Raw genomic sequence first — 18,238 nt, 5'->3', positions numbered from 1 at the left:
ATATCTGATCTACAGATAATTGTACACGTCGTTATTTCAGAATTCCCTGTATTGCTGAATTACAATTCCGAAATGCTTGCCACTACGAACTAACATTCTCCACAGTAATATTACCTACGCGCACTATTCACGGCAGACCATCCTTCGCTTAGTAACGCTAATAATAAATTCCTCGTATTAAGAATATTATCAATTTCTTAAAAAATAATCTACAAATATATCACCTTTGGCTCGACTGACACAAAACACGGGTCGCGTGGTATGTAAACGTTTCGAGCGATAGCTAATTATTAATCGATGATTTCCTAGTGATCGACAGCTGACGGCGAAAGTAACGAACTCGCCCTTCCTATTTGTTGGGAACGATGAACAAGCAACGGGAACGGTTTAATGTGTAAAACTGCATTTAACTCGATTCCTGGGAAAATGGGTTGGCGCTAATAAGATTCATGCAGGACAAAAGCGGCCATGTAAAACAAGTTACGTGACGACCGTGACGCAAATGCGCGATTCGCCGGCAGCTGGCGCGACCAGAGGACGCTCGTTGCAATTTATCCGCGGCCGTACGCGAATTTGCCTCCTATATGTAATGCACACTGTTCGGCCCTAAAAGTAAATTCAGCATATCGATCCTTGCACTAGTAATTTTCCTTGTAATTCTACCGTATCGTTCCACCGTTTTTTCCTTTTTATCTAAAATATTAAATTTAACATAATTATATATACATAACATATACCGTTATAATATTTAATAACGCGAGAATATGTTTCATAGAAATATCGAAATACGTGATAGAGCTTGTAAATTTAGGGTTGTACATAGGTATAGAGCGTAATCTAAATGGAGCTTTTAGAGTTTACTACGATTAATGCGACAACTGTATTATAGCATTTTGGAAAATAGTTACTAAGAGTGTATCATTCGAAAGCTCAAGAGCAGAGAAATTCAACGAGGTGAGTTTTGATCAACCTCCCATTTAGAGACTACAGATTACATAGCTTAGATTATTTTCTTTTTACACAAAATTTATTTCTATACAAAGAATTATTACTAATTAATTATTACTATCTTTAGAGACGAATATAATTAAACTAAGCACTCGGTATATATACGTTTCTCAGTTATCGCGCTCTTCGCTGTTACATCGACGATCGGTGGAAATAATTCGGAGGATGGTGAACGTATTAAAACGATATCGACGCGTTAACCGGCCCGTTAAATCGTATAATCGTTTGTCTCCGACGCTAATTCACCGGTTGCTCGCGACTGCATTAACGAATCGCATCATTTGCACGGACGTTGTTTAAACGACTTCTCGCTCGACTCATTACATTAATGATATTTTATTCCGGCGCGGTGTGGCTCGTTTGTTCCTGTTCAATTTTGGAATAGCTTGTGCTTTATGCAGGCGCCACCGTCGTGATTTTTGGGGCGCACCATGGGCGTTACTATTCATGAAACTTTCGTTACTTTCGAGGAACATTGCGCCAGGTTTACCGTTAATTGCACGCCGGTAGGTTAATTAACTCGATTATGTAATTGAAAAGCGGCAGCTGGTAATTGTAACGAGTCATTACATCGGCGTTGCTAATTTGAGTAGGTGACAAATATGACAATGATGTGGATATATGCGTTACTTTCGATACACGTAATGTGTTGACGACAATGAAACTGTATTAAATTTTTAATCAATTGCTCGTTCAAAGCTATTGCAAGGTGTACAGTTTGTTCTACTCCATCACTGACTGTTTTGGATCATTCGCATTCCTGGCGAAACTTCACACGTACACTTCTCCAAAATAGATATTTATTTTTCTGAGAAACCTATTAAATGTTGAACTTAAAATTTGATCAACTATAATATACGAAAGAGTTCAATAAGTAACAGAATTAGGCGTGAACATAAATAATACAACTTACCTATAGAGAGCTGAATTTTATTCCGAATTGTGTGATTACTATATTATCTCTTATTTGATCTATTCTACGCTACGTCCAAATCCCCTACGCTTAAAAAAAAAAAAAAAAGAAAGGAAAATCAGACAAGAAGCAAAGAGAGCGCATATTATGGAAGGATTCAATCAGGAGGATATTCCAAAAGACAAGAACACTATCACGCCTCAAGCGGCAGTTAGCCCTAACGAACGAAGAAGGAACGACAGCTACTTCCGACCCGTTGCAGCACGGCGATAACGGGAAAATTGGTACAGTGTCGAAGAGAGGACGAGCGGTTCGAAATAACCACGGCTGATTATCATTCGCTTATCGTTTTCATAATTAACATATTAGGAAGAAGTTTCTTGACGGAGGAAGCAAGAAGGAACGAGATAAATGGAGACGGGGCAAGCGGCGGAAGAGAGCGTACAGAAGTAATCTGGACGGGGGCCAGAAGCTAATTCCCGTAGTTTGAGTTGATGAAGAGAACGAGACCATTCCGCTGCGAAGCTAGTTAAAGTTCAGCCACTTCTATTTCCGGTTTTACTCCTAATAGCGGGCACTAAGCGCGAACGTGTACGCACGCGGACACCTACCGTACGTAACAACGTATGTACGTATGAACACGACGTGAACCTCACTACACGGCTGGATATTTCGATCTGCGAGCTGGATAAGAAATTTTGGTAAATTGAATGACCGTACATGATGTAAATCTACTGGACGATGATAATTAAGTTTTGGGTTTGCAAAGGTATGACGAGGTTTCAGGAGGTTGCGGCCAATTCATTTTATTAACAATTCGCGAAACTATGTGAAATACATATTAAAATACATATTGAAAATAAGAAATTTGTGTCGCGAGATTAAATAGCTGATGTCAAGGTTTCGTTAGGTTCCTCCTTTTGGAAGTTTGACAAGGTTTGAGCAAGTTGAACGTGATTTCAGAACAGAAGGTCCCATCGCTATTTTCCTCATCGACCAAGAAACACACAGAAGTCGATCTCCTTTAAGTAGTCTCCGGGAATATCACGGAAGCGTATCTCGACGAACAGTTTCAAGCTGTCTCATCCCTTAGCTTGTGGATCTCGTATCAGGTTAGAATCAATTATTTCGAGGCACAAACGTCTAGACTCGTATCGATCCGTCTCGAGCCTGGAACGATACGTCGGCAGATCCTGTACTAATAAACATTCATTAGTCGCCAAACCGATAGGATCCTGAGGATATTGGCAACGAGTACGGTTGCTGGTGCACGACAGAGGGGTGCGAAATGGGCAAACGTTTGTTGACAGAGAAGGGAAAGTTTCGCTCTCTTTCTGAATGGTCGTCTTCTGTGATATATGATGCGAGATGGATCGTTTCAATTAACTGTTGCCGGCAGAGACCAATCTGTCCGATTCTATAAAGCCGAATAATTTGAATAATGTGAAACTTTTAAAACCTATTTAGTGATGACAATTTATCGAGTTAAAAGAGTTGCAATAATTGTAATGGCTAGATCGATTTTCCAAATTCAAATATAGCTATTTTTTAACACGTTCAAGCAAATAGATGTTGCAAAAATCGACAGATTAAATTTTTGGTAATTGGGTTTCTATAGACGATTACCGTGATTATATTGGTCGCATAGATAGATTCTAAGCGGCATTTTGTCAGAAAGTAAAACTATTTGCGGTAGCGGAAGGGCGCCACAAGCGCTCCACAAGATCAGACAGGCTAAATCGAGATATACGGTTGATCTTATTGCAAACGGGCTTTGCGGAAGCTTCGGTTCCTTTGTGAACAGTCGGAGATTACTGGTTGTCAGTTGCTGTTGGGCTACGAGATCAGAAGTGGAAAGGAATCGGTGCAATGCCTCTCTGTGGATTATTACCGAGCTTGCGCCACCGCGAAGCAGCTGAATAATGAAACGATGTTTATGAAACATAATATCGATGATTTTGTGACAATAATCAGAGAAGAAACGTGCGCTGAATTTCTCTAAAAGTTATTTCAAAAGCATATAAACTTCCTTCAATTTCGTCCCTACGTTTTCAACGGGAGGATTTATTTTAACTATCTACCTTCCTGTTATATTCGCTATTTCCCATTTTCTCAACTTGTCGCAATGGAAGAAATTCAGTTAGAGAAATGAACGATAGATGAGTGTTGAGAATTGTGGATCTTAATCGCCGAAATAAATCTATAGGAACATTTAGATTACATTTAGAATTGATATTAAAATAGTTTTACATTTATCTAAATATGTGATTTACAAGATATTCGTCGATACATATTTGCACGCGTCTCAGCACTCTCTTTGTCTCGCCATCTTCCTTACCGCACTACCAACGCAACAGTTGCATTCTTCTGTCTGACGAGACGCTGTGCACACACCTACTCCCACACACTCATACTCATATATGTGTGTCATTACTACGCGGCTAATCTTTAGTGTAGCATATAAAATTATACATATCTCAAAAATGAGAATTAAATATCCAAGAAAATAACCTAAGCCCTTTGCACAATTTCCCTGATAACGTGGCAAACATGCAGGAATCGGTGTACCGGCAGCATCTGAATCCCTTTGCAGCGAGAACCAATGTAACAACAATTTCCGTAGCAAGAAACGCTGTTAATAGCCCGCGAAGCGCGAGAAACGCAGTCCCGACGGCATTTACGTCCGCCGCTAATTGCACCGCAGCTCGCCAGTTCGCGGCTTCGGACGACCCGTTCCCAACTATATTAATCCATCCACGCTATTCACGCAAGAGAGAGAACAGCGTAGAGAGGGTGTGGGACAAGAAGCTTCCAATGGAAGCAACGATCGTCGATTAACCACAGGCGGCAGCGGTCGTCAGACAATATCCGCGGCTCTTCACCAAGTACTCTCTGTTAACGATCATAACGCATCATGCAAACCTATAAGGGGTAAAGCGGCGATCAGGATGCCTGGGCACGCACCCTCTTGGATTACCTTCGCCGTCCCCACGGCCCGTTGTTTCCATTGGCCGGCCGGTTTTCGTTGCACGATGCACCACGATGGTTTACCCTTCGTCGTCGCCGCCATAGTTGGGTCCTCTTCCATCGTTCCTACCCTTTCAAATCCCGCAATCGAGTGGCAGACTATCGGGAATCGCCCTAGATCGCCATTATCGTTAATCAAGCTGGTGTTTACGGAGTCTTAAGCGGCGCTGTTTGCGCCGCGAAACGCATCCTGCCGCCACGCACACTAGCGAGACGCGCGTTTTACGAGCGGATAGAATGAAGAAGAACGACGAGGTTACGTGTCGATGCGGGATATGGCGGAAGATGGCGGAATTGAGTTGCTGCAGGTCGCTTCAAGTGACCTTTAACGTTTAATATCGAAGGAAATGGCACAGGGCGTGGAAAAATTATAGGTGAAGGGGCTTACAGGTGATTCTGTACTCTTCAAAATAAGTTACTTTTTATTCCTTGTACAAGATGGTTCTAGCAATTCAGTTACACTATGTTTATTTCAAGCGAAAATAACGAAAAATTGCGGAGGAAAATTTTCCACTATTTAACAAGCTTCAAGAAATTTCCCCGTTAGATTGAACAAATATAATCGACCATAATTTGTATATAGACATTATCACTGATAGACAAACTTCGTTTGTGACGTACGAACGTTCGCACAAACTTCCGCGCAATTGCCACATTCCAATTTATTCCAGAATTTAAGCTCACGTGTTTTGAAACATCCTGTAAACGTGCTGGGAGATCTGCCGGTGGAGAAAAAGGTAACCGTCGCGCTCCAGAGATTCCCTGGCGGACAGCCAAACACCCAACAACCAAGAAACCCTTAGACTCAACTGTATCCACTCCATCCATGGACCTAGCCATCCAGCTCTCCTCTTTTTCCCTTTCCGTATCCGTTATCTCTCTCTAGCCACCGATCTCTCCACCTGCCGGCCTCCCAGTTCTTTGCTCGCATCTCTCGCTACCGAAATTCCATTTTCTAACGCGCAACGCTGCTCTCTCCACCTCCGCTTCTTCTTGCACGTCCTTTCGACTGTCACTCCAACTGCTCGCTATCGCGTCGGTTATCACTCTCGTATCCACCGCCTCTATCCTTTCTTTCACTTTTGATTCTCTCTTCGTTTCGTTTCGTTTCCACTACTCTTCCATTCTCTCGTTGAGGTAGATTCCTGCATTTCCTTAGCTAACAGGATTCGATCGCTCTTGTTAAGACGGTGCGCGACACGATCGCGTCATGTCACTTTGGTAGAAGACGATGTTCCAGGGTGAGCTGTATAAATTTACTAACGAAACGTACCTTTCGACCGACAAAATTGATACAATGAAATTGCACGGGGAATTTCAGTGAAAATTCTATTTTTTAGAACTAAAGAATTTCTGCAAAATGCATCGATGAACAAATATAAGCGCAGTAAGATAATCGGTCGTACGATCGATGGAACGAAGCAGCCCGTGTCATTAACCGTACTGGTGCATCGACCCAGTTGTTGCCGCGCCATTAGCGGATAATGACACTTTTTCGAGCGGAAGTAGACTAGCTAGATCGGCGTCGATCGTTCCGCCCGTTTGGTTGCGAACGTCTTCGAACGTTGTTACTATTTGAACGAAGGATAAAGTGTCTTGAGGATGGTTTCATCGAGTCAGAGATCACCAACCTTTATTTTGAACGATTTTATTTTTACACAAAATTCTATGAATCAGGATATTTGGATTTAATGTACTTCCTAAGTAGAGTTCAGGAACTTTATAGATTTCTAGTGACCGTATGTAAATACATCGAATTATTCGAGTTGAAATTGAATATTTATATTTATATTTCTTGATCTCCAAGCTTCCATATAAAAATCTAAACTTCCAAAGGCAAAAATGTTCTCCTCGACCAATTTAACAATCGTTTCCCATGCAACGATTTTCAATTTTACGGAAACGAAGAAAATATCGATCGAGGCAACGTTAAGATGACGAGCCAGCGTTTCTAACAGCGGACGTCGCGATTTTTCACGGTGAAAATCGGCCGGAACACGAAACCACCGACGGAACTGGCAATTTCATCGAGTCGAGCTTAAACAGTCACGCGAGATGATTGATCTTCCCTCCCGCTGCCGATACGTTCGTTCTCCTGAAAGAAAAAAGAGGAAAAGGAGAAAGATGGGGGAAAAAATAGTGTCAATCGTTCGCGATGTTCTGCATCCAACGGCGGACAGTTTGATCGATTCGAGGAGCGTGCTCGAACGGGTGCAGTGAATTTCGGCGTTTCAAGCGTGCATCAATGTGATATTGGCCGAAAACGGGTGGCTCTTTCATAATTTTTCCTGAATTTGTAGAGTGAAATAGAGAAGACTGGTTTGAGCTTCGAGAGCATGAGATTTTATTGCGCGACGACTAAAGGGAATTTTGGACGATGTTTAGCGAGGGCAGGATTATTATACGAGTGGTCTGGGAATTTCTGATCGTTGCTTCATTTGTAGAATAACGAGCAAAATTCTACGCACGAACAGTAGTTTGGAACACAGATTGACGTGTATTAGCTAAAGTTTTTCAAGCTTTTGAAAATTTTCATACCAGTAAATACCGTTCTACCTTAATATTCAGCCAAGAGAAGTATGTTTAATAATAATTCTACTATAAATAATCAGCAAAGAAACAAGAGAAATTTGCACAATATTAGAAATTGCAATGTGTACTCTCTTCGGAGGAATGTAAAATATCTACTACATCATACTCGTAGCGCAATTCATCTAAAGAAGTAGCAAACGTTCAGGAACAAACAAAGACATCTACGATGACAACCCGCAAGATCGATGAAGGATGTCAAAGACATAACCAGCGCAAACACTGCGCAGCATGAAAATTTACACACGTGCACGATCAGAATTCCTTTCGCGTGGATTCGAAGGCGAATAACGGTAAAACGACCAGCCGAAAATACCGACACATTTGAGGACGTTCGAGCGCGCCTTTCTCCCCTTTCAGAATCGTTTTTCAGTCGGCAATAACATTCCAGAGAAAAAACAGCCACGTAAAGCACTCCTCCTTCGCGAGCAACCGAACGCTTCCCAACGAAACAAACTACCAATGACGACAAAAATCACTTCTCTACCACTGGTCAAAGGAAAGTACGAAATATCGAAGCACTGTTTGATTGGTTCTAGCTATGTTCTTCGTTCTATTGCCATGATTGCGCGATCTGTATGAGCTCTATGTACAATAATGTACATGTAAGGCATGTTAAACAAACAGAAACGTAAAATAAATTGCAGAAATATTGTATTTCAACGAGGAAACTTCGATATTCAGTCTAAAATGAATTATATCTTTGCAGAAATTGCAGATACACTTTTATACGTAAGCGCGTAAATCTGATGGCTAAAAGGAAGCTCATTCGTTGAGCACTTTCACTTAACTTTGTTCATCTTCGTGTAATTCTGAGCGCTTATATATTTAACGATTTCTTCTTCCAGCTATCATTTACAAATTAATTACAAATCGCACAAATATCGAGGTTTGTTAGTATGGCATGTCTGTCATACGATTGCACAACCAGCGTTGGACTAAGAATTGCTGGTACTTCATCAAAAGATGTTTTTTGCGGCTATGTAGTTTTTATTTGTTAGAGGGCTTATATTCTTTGGTATAATTGAGACTGTCTTACATTTTCGATTTATATACGTTTTTAGTGTCCATTTGCCGAGAATGAGAGCTCCGGGCACTCTCTTGTCGTATTATGTGAAACGGGATTGAACGAGTGAGCAGGAAGCTGGAGAATTAAAAAAAAAAAAGCAACTTGAGACTGATAATACTGAATCGCATTATAAGTTTCACGCATGTACTTAAGGACTCGTTGTCGGTGGTTTTTGCGCGGCGTTACGACTGTTTACGTGCGTGAAATGGCCGGTGACCGCGTGTCTGACGCGCAACAATTTATGCTCGTTGTTACAAAGGGCAGCGCGTTCTAGCTCGATCTGTCACAGTGTCTCTCGCGTGCAACGATCAAAGCCTTTGATCTCGACCTGGACCCTCCGTCTGCAAATGACGCCGTAATTTCGATCGCAGCTGCGAAGGTACGTAAGGTTCAGTAGTTCTACATTCCTCTGATCGGTCCTCTATCGGTTCGCGTAACAAACATCTCGCGATTCTGACAATGGACTCCTCACGCCGCGTTACGTCTTTGCGTCCACTTACGCGCTGCTTTGAGAGTGAAATGTGTTTGACTGGATTGTTTGATCCCTATAGAATGGCCAGCATGATTTGTGACATTATCGAGAGACAGCTGTGGCTGACAGTGTCGACTAGAAATGACAGTTTCATCGGGAATATGTATTATAATTGACCATATTATTTTTCTGCAAATACTCGCAATACGTAGCTTTCTGCTTGCTTCACTGTCAATTACACGTTTTTCAATTTCTCAAATGGAAAATAGAATGAGCAAAGGTTAATTTGTGGCTAGATCTAGTAGAATCCAGTAGAAATTCAGGTATAACCTTAGGTGCAGGTTTGGAAGACCTTCCCATATCAAATGTTTCATGATTTCTGAATAAATTAAATCGTTGAACAAAGTAGCAAGGCTAAGGTCAGTTGTTCGATTCGTTATTTATCGAAGGTCGAAGTTATCGCGACTGAATATGTCAAATAATTGATCAGAAAAAAAAAGATGACCATGATCAGTAGAGTCAGCGCAACGTGCAAAACTATGCCAAGTTGGTAACTACTGCGTGTGATTTGCATAAGCAAATTTTACGCGGCATAAATGTTTCAGCGAGTCGTAAATTGGATTAAGCAGACTCCGTGGAAATTAGCCGTACAGTTTTTAGCCAGTGCAGCGATGCTGCCTTCGCGGACTCGAGATGTTTGCTAAGATCGTGTTTGTTAAGTCAGCGTGCTCGCGCGTACGCACAACCTGCTTCCCAGGTTTGCTCTTCATAGTTCGTAAATTCTCGCCGTATGAAAGAACAATATCAGGAACAGTACGTGCACATGATCTCGCGATTAGTGAATGTGCAGTAGTAGCTGGTACGTACGCGGTATGTACATATATCATCGAATATAGCGAACATTCTGTATATAACGATATACAGTATGAGATATCTCACATAAGTATGCTGATTAGAGATACGAAGCAAGTTTGTCTTGGTCCATTACCAACCGGCTAGGCTTTAGCAGCGTTAAATTTTTAAACAAATTTGCAGAGGATACTGTATCGTGAAAATTAATAATGCTAGTCAGAATTGAAAATAAAATTTATTATATCTGTTAGTTTACTCTGAAGACTGTTTGAACATTTACCATATGTAAAATTGTTATAAGATAAATTGTACAGGAATTAAAACGAATTGCGAAACAACTGCATCTCCAAGATATTAGAAAACGACCAATGCATACGAACGCGATGAGTTGTTAGTAAACACGAGCAGGCTGTGAACACAAGGGAGTAGTATAATTGCACTTTACAGCTGCACGAATGGTCCAGTTGCATCGGATAGCTTGTGCAGTTCTTATCATGGGACTGTTCGGTACACACGTGTGACTTGAAAGTCAACACGAGGGCGAAACAATCGATATGCACGTTCATTGTAATATCTACTCAAATAACAAACAAGATATTTCGTTGGAAATACATGTTTGACAGGTGTTATCTAGATGGTCAATTCTGACTCACATACTTCAGTCAATGTGGTACCAATAGTCTTTAAAATCAAGGTCATTTGTTCATCGCTGTAGAGATCACACTGACTTATTTTGATCGTAATCGAAATAATTCATATCATTGGTTGATAATATCGTAAACAAAGTTATATACAAATAATACGAATAGAGTAGCTTATTCATTTAGAAGTCTAAAGAAACATCAACAAAATATTATTTGCTAGTAGTAATATTTATTCTTCCAAAGGATATCTATTTTTTATTGTTAAACATCTATTATTGGATATCTCGTATTTACGAATATGGATCAAATAATTTTTTACTTCTCTATTTACGAAGTTTCATTAAAATCTGGGAGTAAAACATTTTATGCGATTCTCTTGTCAAATATTTTCTCTCATTCCAGAATACGAATAAAATTTTTCGAATAATATTATGTGCTCTATCCTCTGCACAGAATTCCACATTTTATTTCCAAATAACCTTCTATCTAGCAGTATATTATTTCCTTGTCAAATATTTTTTGTCATTCATAATATTATGCGCTCCATCGTCTATGTAAAACTTGATATTTAATATTCGAATAATTTTCAAACGTTCGATAATTTCCATACATATCCTTGTATAGACTAGTCAAATTTAAGAACGTCCTTATCCAGCAAGATGGCGCGCGCGCGCGCAAGTATTCTGCTCTTGGTAGTTCGTAAATCCTGGAGATTCGAAAAGAACAATATCGCGACGACGATTCGTCATGCTGTTGTGTACCGAAGCGTGCCCTGAGGATCCAGAGAATTTCGTAAAAATCCTGGAACGCGAGGACAGTGACGAATTGCCGGGCAGATAAAGGGGCGAAAGACGTCTTGAAACAACCTTGCCTCCGGTCCGATGAAGACGAAACTTTGCTGCGTCGAAGCGCAAGAAGGAACGTTAACCTCCTTTCTTCTGTTCGCTAATGACTCGCCGTTCAGCTTCAGTAATTTTTTTCTTTCTCCAACCAAACTTCTTTGTTTCTTTTTTTTTTCTTCTTCCTTTTTTCTATCCCCTGGTTTCAACGTTTGGTTTAATTGGTAATTTCAAGAAGAGACTTCAGACTTGAACTCTGGTATTCTATTCTTCTTGTGATGGGTGATGGCTGATGTGTTTAGGTGTTTGCAGGAATGATTTCATGAAAATCTTTTTTAACTCGCAAAGTTCATAACGATTGATACGTTACTTAAGATCATTATAACTTCACGATAATGATTTATGCGTGTATCTTCTAATGCTTGACGCATTACCCATTACTTTCTCCGCATAAACAAAGAAACAATCTACCTAACCTCACCACGCCGTCCTAACCTCCAAAATCAGTTCCACGCAAGCACTGGTGTTACCACTGAACTCTACGTAATTTAGAGTTCAGTGGGTGTTACCGATCGAGGAACGAAAGGTGAGACGATCGATTTAATCCATGGAAAGCGTTTATGGTATTCTGAAGACAAAAAGTGCAGCGGCTGATTTGGTCCGATCGATGGAAGGACGTCAGTAACAGCTACATTAGTTATGAAGTCATTAACTATACAGATAAAGGGAACGTCGGTTCGCGATGTTCCACCAACTAGAATATGCATGACATTTCGAGCCGCTGTTGGCTTCCTGGGACTGTGCATGAAGGAGGGCAGAATTGAATTGCAACGTCAGACTGACATCGACCGGGAAAGAAGGCTTAAAAATTAACCAGCAGATCCGACTCTCGGTGCGCTAATACGCGTTTCGATGCAGATTTCGTGGCGCTGTTGTTGCTTTTCTTGGTTATATCGATGTACCTCGTGTTTAATAATATGATGCTTTATGCTCAAATGCATATAGTACTTCTTGCTTCGAATGTAAAGGCTAAGGGAATTTTGAATGACATTGGATGCTAGAAACCGCTATGTCAAGGATTATAGTATGTATAATAAATAAGCGATATGTATTCGTTTATGTGCGTTGACATCAAAGAATATTAAAGAAGTATGAAGAGATGTTTGTAGATAAAAATTATCTGGGGATACTTTCACAGCTCTGTGCTGTAAGGTATACTTTTCGTTTGATGTTTCGTAGATTCCAATATATTAATATTATTCGTTGAAGAGGATGATATAGGTTTCTACGAACGGTGTGTGAGGTTAGGAAACTTTGTGGAATCCTAACCTCCATTCTCTACATTGTGCTTCTTTATTATATCATACTAAAATGGAAATATTTCTGTAAAATAAATAGAATCTTAACTCTCAACTGTCGAATGACATTTCGGGAGTGTTATTGTACACTAATGATATAGGAAACCTATGTTGAACCTAATCTATAAGAAGAAGCAAGTACACCCTTAGAACCGTCTGCGTAAGCTCGTAAGTAACCGCGGAACTATAATTCGTGAACACTGGGGTAAAAGTCTGGCGACTCGTATCTAATAAATTCAATTATCTCGTGGCGGCAACGTAGGTCAAGTTGCTGCTACTAGCGGAGATCAGCCGCTATGTCGTAACTTCTGACGCTTGCCCCCGCTAACAAGACGCTAGTTACGTGGTCGTTACTTTTACGGAAGTTGCTCGTTGTTAATCTATAACGGCGGAAACGCTGGCCAGCGTCGGGTTTCAGTTAAGCAGCTGATTTTCTTCGCCTCGTTACCGGCCTCGTTACATTTCAATCGAGCCAATTCTGCGCGCCATAACGCGAGAAATTGTACGTCGCTGCACTGGTTAAATTGTCATATAGTTCGCCAGCAAATCAAAGACGAGCTTTCCTAACTTGCTCGGATTTCTAAATTAAGCTCTATATTATTTAACGTTTAGAATGGTAAAATATATTTGCAATGGATTGTATTTAGGGAAGTTGGTATTTTAGAATTCAGAAGGGAAGGTTCAGAAATTTACAATACAACAGGTGGATCTATCGTGGGCTATACACCCACCGATAATAGTTAAGTTATAGACTGGTTAACTGTACAATAAATCACGATATGTATTTTTCAATTCACCATAAAATTACAAATTTCTACTCTTTCGTCGATCCTATGTCTATAAATTCAGCTCTCAACATTCCCAAAACTCCCCAAAACAGTCCCAACATTCACAAAACTGTTCGCCTGAATTAGTTACAACAGGATGGATTAAGCACGTTTCCGTTTGTTTGTTACAGAGTACTTGATGTCAGGGAATCCACGGAGCTACCCGGCCCGGTCCCCAGGGGTCGCTTCCACTCCGACCGTAACCAGGTAAGTGGTAGTAGGAGGTAGACGCGACGAATTTCCCACGCGAGATCTCGATCGAGAGCGTCGCCCGGCGCATCCATATTCGAGAAGGCAATAACACAGATTTCCGCGTAAGCCAGATCGCGTAAGCGGATTTTTCGCGCGGCCGCCAACAAATCCACGAGACTTATCGGTTTACCTAGTTGCCGGATTTCGCATGGTTGAATTAAGCCACGAAAAATCGACCGTGCTGTTGACTCTGCTTCGGAAACGCGTCCCTCGATCCGTCCCAGGAACATGAAATCAACCGACTCTTCTCTGCTTCGCCGTTACGATCGATCCAATACGAATCATTTACGATTTTTCGCGAAACACGAGCGGCAATTTGAAATTGATTTGGCGTAGGAGGCGCAGGTGTACTTCGGACAGTCGATTATAGAATTAAGTTGCTTCCAAACTGGTTCTTTTCGTCCTCCCTTTTTTTTTTTTTTTTTTTTTTGTCAGAATTCTTGGTGGGGCGTGGTGAGATCAGTTTTTGTTTGATCTATTAAAATACACTATTTCTTCATTAAGATGAAAGAATCACGATAGAATATACAGAATATACAGAAGGCGGTCACGAAAAAAAAGATTGTTCGCAAATAATCTTCACTCGTGTTACATTTTCGTTGTCAACTTGTTAAAGCAATAGCGTTATCGAAATGTATTGTGAAAAGAAAAACGCTACTTGGCAGGAGAGGTTCGCTATCGACTGAAGAAGAGGAAAGAACACTTGCCGTGACCGTATGGAAGAACATTGTCATTGATTTATTAAAGTGTCTCAACGTTTTATATTATATCTCAAATATATTCCAAGATACAAATGGTACAATGCTCGCAAATAGTTGTACTTATATAAAATAAGTTTTGTCCTGTGGCTGTATAAACTATTATTCGTTTGTTACTTTATCTTATATTTCTTCTTTTCTGCCTAAAGTATGAATATACTGTCACTTGGATATATCGTACATATCAAATGATATTTCCGTGAGCCACTGTATATCCTATCCTACAGGATACTACAGTAACGAAGAAGAAAAACTAGCGAATAATCAACATAACAGCATTCGGGGATTTGATGTTAATTTAACGCCAGACGCGTCCACCTCGTTCAACACTTGGCTGGTCTGTAATACGAGCTACGATATTAGCGACGTGAAAACAACGGTATCGAACCGCAGAAGTGCCATTATCCACCGCGAGGCTGTCGTTTACTGTCTCTCTAACGATTACAAATCTTTGGCTGGCCACTTTCGGCAATTAGCGAGTCATTAACGGTTCCCTGAGCTCGCGTTCGCCCTGCCAATAAAACCGGCGCACGAAACCAACGCGACAATTTCGAATTCGCCAACGGCGATTCTTCCAAACTCTGGTGGCTCGTGGAATTTTAAAAGAATGGAGAAGTTGAGAATATTCAAATCATTCGGTTGAATAGAGCTCGAACGTGATCGGAAGAGCAATAACCGCGAATAAAATTATCGACGAACGGACAGGGACGACGATTCGAAGACATTTCGATTCAAATGAATCGAACTTTTAAAATATTTAGTACATCGTCCTGTGGATCTCCCCTCCATTTTATAGGGTGTCCTTCTTTCTTTGCTTTCGTAGATTTGTTCGTCGTTGACGATGCATATCGAATTAAGCCGCTATTTATTTTGTGCCGTTACTTTTATTGCGCTTCGAGTAGATTTATTGGTTTCTTTTTTTAGATTTCTAGAGTACTTTCCCTTAGGAAAATTGATGGAAAACTGCCGAGTAAGAATTTTAGTGCGTAATATTGTAGCTTTAAAAATAATGTAGAAGAATTCAAAGTTTGGTTTTATTAATATTTTTATTATCATATATTTATTAGTTACGTTTTATCGTATGAGAATAAATATTCGTGCACTGAAATAAATTCTCGGAACTCTATGTTCTATGCTCTGGAATCCGGAATATAGTACGTTGATCAATTGATATTAAAATTTAAGGTTCTGAAACGTTAAGGGGTTAAAAATTATCATTTATATACTACTTTTATGTTATTTTTAGCCGTTGAACACGGTAGGAAAGTTTGTATAGAAACCTGTGGGATACTCCGTATACGCATTTGGAATATTCCAATAATCGAAGCTGCAGCATATAATATTATATACATATAATGGAAACGTTCCAATGCATTAAAAATAGAGGATCATTGAGTAAATATTAGTTCGATGCGTATATGAAATGTCGTTTCTTTGAATTTGATGGGTCAATGCCGCTCATTAAATTTTGTCATATCGTCACACGTTATCAGCCAAGTTAAGAAATATGAAATTTATTCTGACACATATATATCGAATTTTAATGAGTTTTGTAATAGCCTTCATTATCAAATTTCATAAATAAAGTGCACATGATATTTAACAACGTATGAGAATGTTATTTCATAAATTATTTTATAAATATGATAATTTTTTACAAATTTCATAATTTTATCAGCCATATAAATCATTATATACAATATATATATATATAGACAAGCATGAAAACAAATTAATTAATTTCCTTCTTTGTTTGATAAACAACGAGCTTAATTTAGTCTCTTAAAAAGTTGTTTAATGAAAAACAAAAGTTCGTGCAGGGCGGCGTGCATGATTTTCCACTGGATGTACAAATTTCGTATTCTTATTGTTTCCCTGATATTTCACAGAAGAGTAATAGTCCGAGAGGAATGAATTTGCGCGGCGTTTAAGTGATATTTAAGTACGACTTAATGGAGTTATACTCGCGATTAAACGGATGCAGCGTGAAACGAGGTCACAGCCGAATGATTCTGAGCAAACCTGTTTAATCGTGCGGTTTATGTACTTTTTTTCAACCAGAGAAACGACGCGAAAAATGATCCCTTCTCGTGTAATCGAACTCGTCGTTCCAATCGATTAAATATTAATTCCCACTTTTCGACAGTCTCCCACAATCCAAAAATAACCTAGTTTTATGGAACAGTGTAAATTTCGAAATATTTGTTCGATTGTAACGAATACTCGGAAGAGAAATAATAACAAAAAGTTATAAATATAGAAAAAGAAAATATACGTACCAGTAAAAAAAAAAAAAAAAACAAATTCAACTTAGATAACCGTTACCAATAACGTGATATAATCCGTATAGAGTTCCAATGAACCATTCACGATTTCACCCCCTATACATCGGCCATTTCTGCTCCACAATATCCAGCTCCATTATTCGATCCACTAGGTTCACCAAAAACCATCTACGAAAAGCATTCTCTGGTCAAATTAAATTCCGTTCCTTCCAGCGATATTCGTAAATCGAGTGATGCCGTAAAAACATCGGTCCCGAATCTCGATGTCTCGTGGCTCCATCTGCGCGGCGAATAATTCCAACAGCGAACTCGCGAAACTTTCTTTTTTTTTTTTTCTTCCCCCTCGTTCCACCACGAAAAATAGTTGGGCCATCGTCGAACAATGGCGGCCTTTACCGGCCTCCCCTGACTCTCGTACATTTTTTTTCCTTTCCTCTCTTCTTCGGAGACGCGTTCCAGCCGGGGTTGAAACGTCGAAGAGAGGAAAGGCCATCCGTGTCACCGGAAACGACGGGTCAGCGAGACGGAAGGTACTCTGTTGCTGAGGCAACCGGCAGCCGAAAGGACACACGCGTGTCCCTCGCCAAAGGTTTCATCCTTCCTCCCGCTGTTCCACCGCATCCGTCGGTCCTAACCTCACTTCGTGTCTCTTTTTTTCTCTCCACCGCTTTCGTAGAACGTGGATCGTTAACGACTCTCGCTGTTCAAGCCAGAGAGTGGTAATGATCATTGATGGTGTCTTTCGTGCTGCGAATTCCTTTACAATTCTTCCTTAGAATTTGCTCGATCTTGACGACTAGAAGTTTGCTAAGATATATTAATGCGATTCGCAAGTCAAACTCTCGCTGCGAGGGTAGGTTAGGTGAAGTCTGGCTGAGAAACGGATTTCACGTGGCTATTTCACATAGGGTGTTTCCGAAATCCTCCTGCTGCAACCGAGAAGAACGTGATTCTGTACGTAAAAGTCGATGATGTAGGATAACGTTTGTCTCGTACGACGTATTTCGTTTTTGTATATAAACCTTTTCATTGTTTCGCTGTCTAGAATCGTTTCATATATTTTCGGATATATTTTGTATAATTGAAGAAAGGGATTATGTATCGAATGACAGAACTTGGAAATAAAATATTATTCGTTAATTAAGTATGCAAAACCTTGTAAAATAACGCAACGTGTTTTGATGCGTTATTATCCTTTCCAAACAATGGCGCAGCCATACTTTGAATACGAACGAGTATATTCGCGTTTTACAGGAAGGTAAACACATTCCTTCGTGAGAATAAACACGTTGCCGCCAAACCACCTGCACGTATTTACGTAATTCGTTATATTATTTCAAGAAAT

At 40.1% G+C, this 18,238-nt stretch overlaps 1 protein-coding gene across 6 annotated transcripts in view; it reads left to right on the top strand.

Moving 5' to 3' along the window:
- The window catches only part of LOC100644721 (teneurin-a), a 704,524-nt gene that overhangs the window by 453,668 nt on the left and 232,618 nt on the right, over positions 1-18,238 (top strand). For all 6 annotated transcript variants that reach the window (XM_048406769.1, XM_048406770.1, XM_020863510.2 and 3 more), the window contains one exon: positions 13,730-13,805. In XM_048406769.1, the coding sequence (XP_048262726.1) occupies positions 13,730-13,805 (76 nt within the window). The remainder of the gene's footprint in view (positions 1-13,729; positions 13,806-18,238) is intronic.

Source organism: Bombus terrestris, chromosome 6 (assembly GCF_910591885.1).
Source record: "Bombus terrestris chromosome 6, iyBomTerr1.2, whole genome shotgun sequence".
Classification (NCBI taxonomy): domain Eukaryota; kingdom Metazoa; phylum Arthropoda; class Insecta; order Hymenoptera; family Apidae; genus Bombus; species Bombus terrestris.
This window is presented reverse-complemented; position numbering and strand designations above follow the sequence as displayed.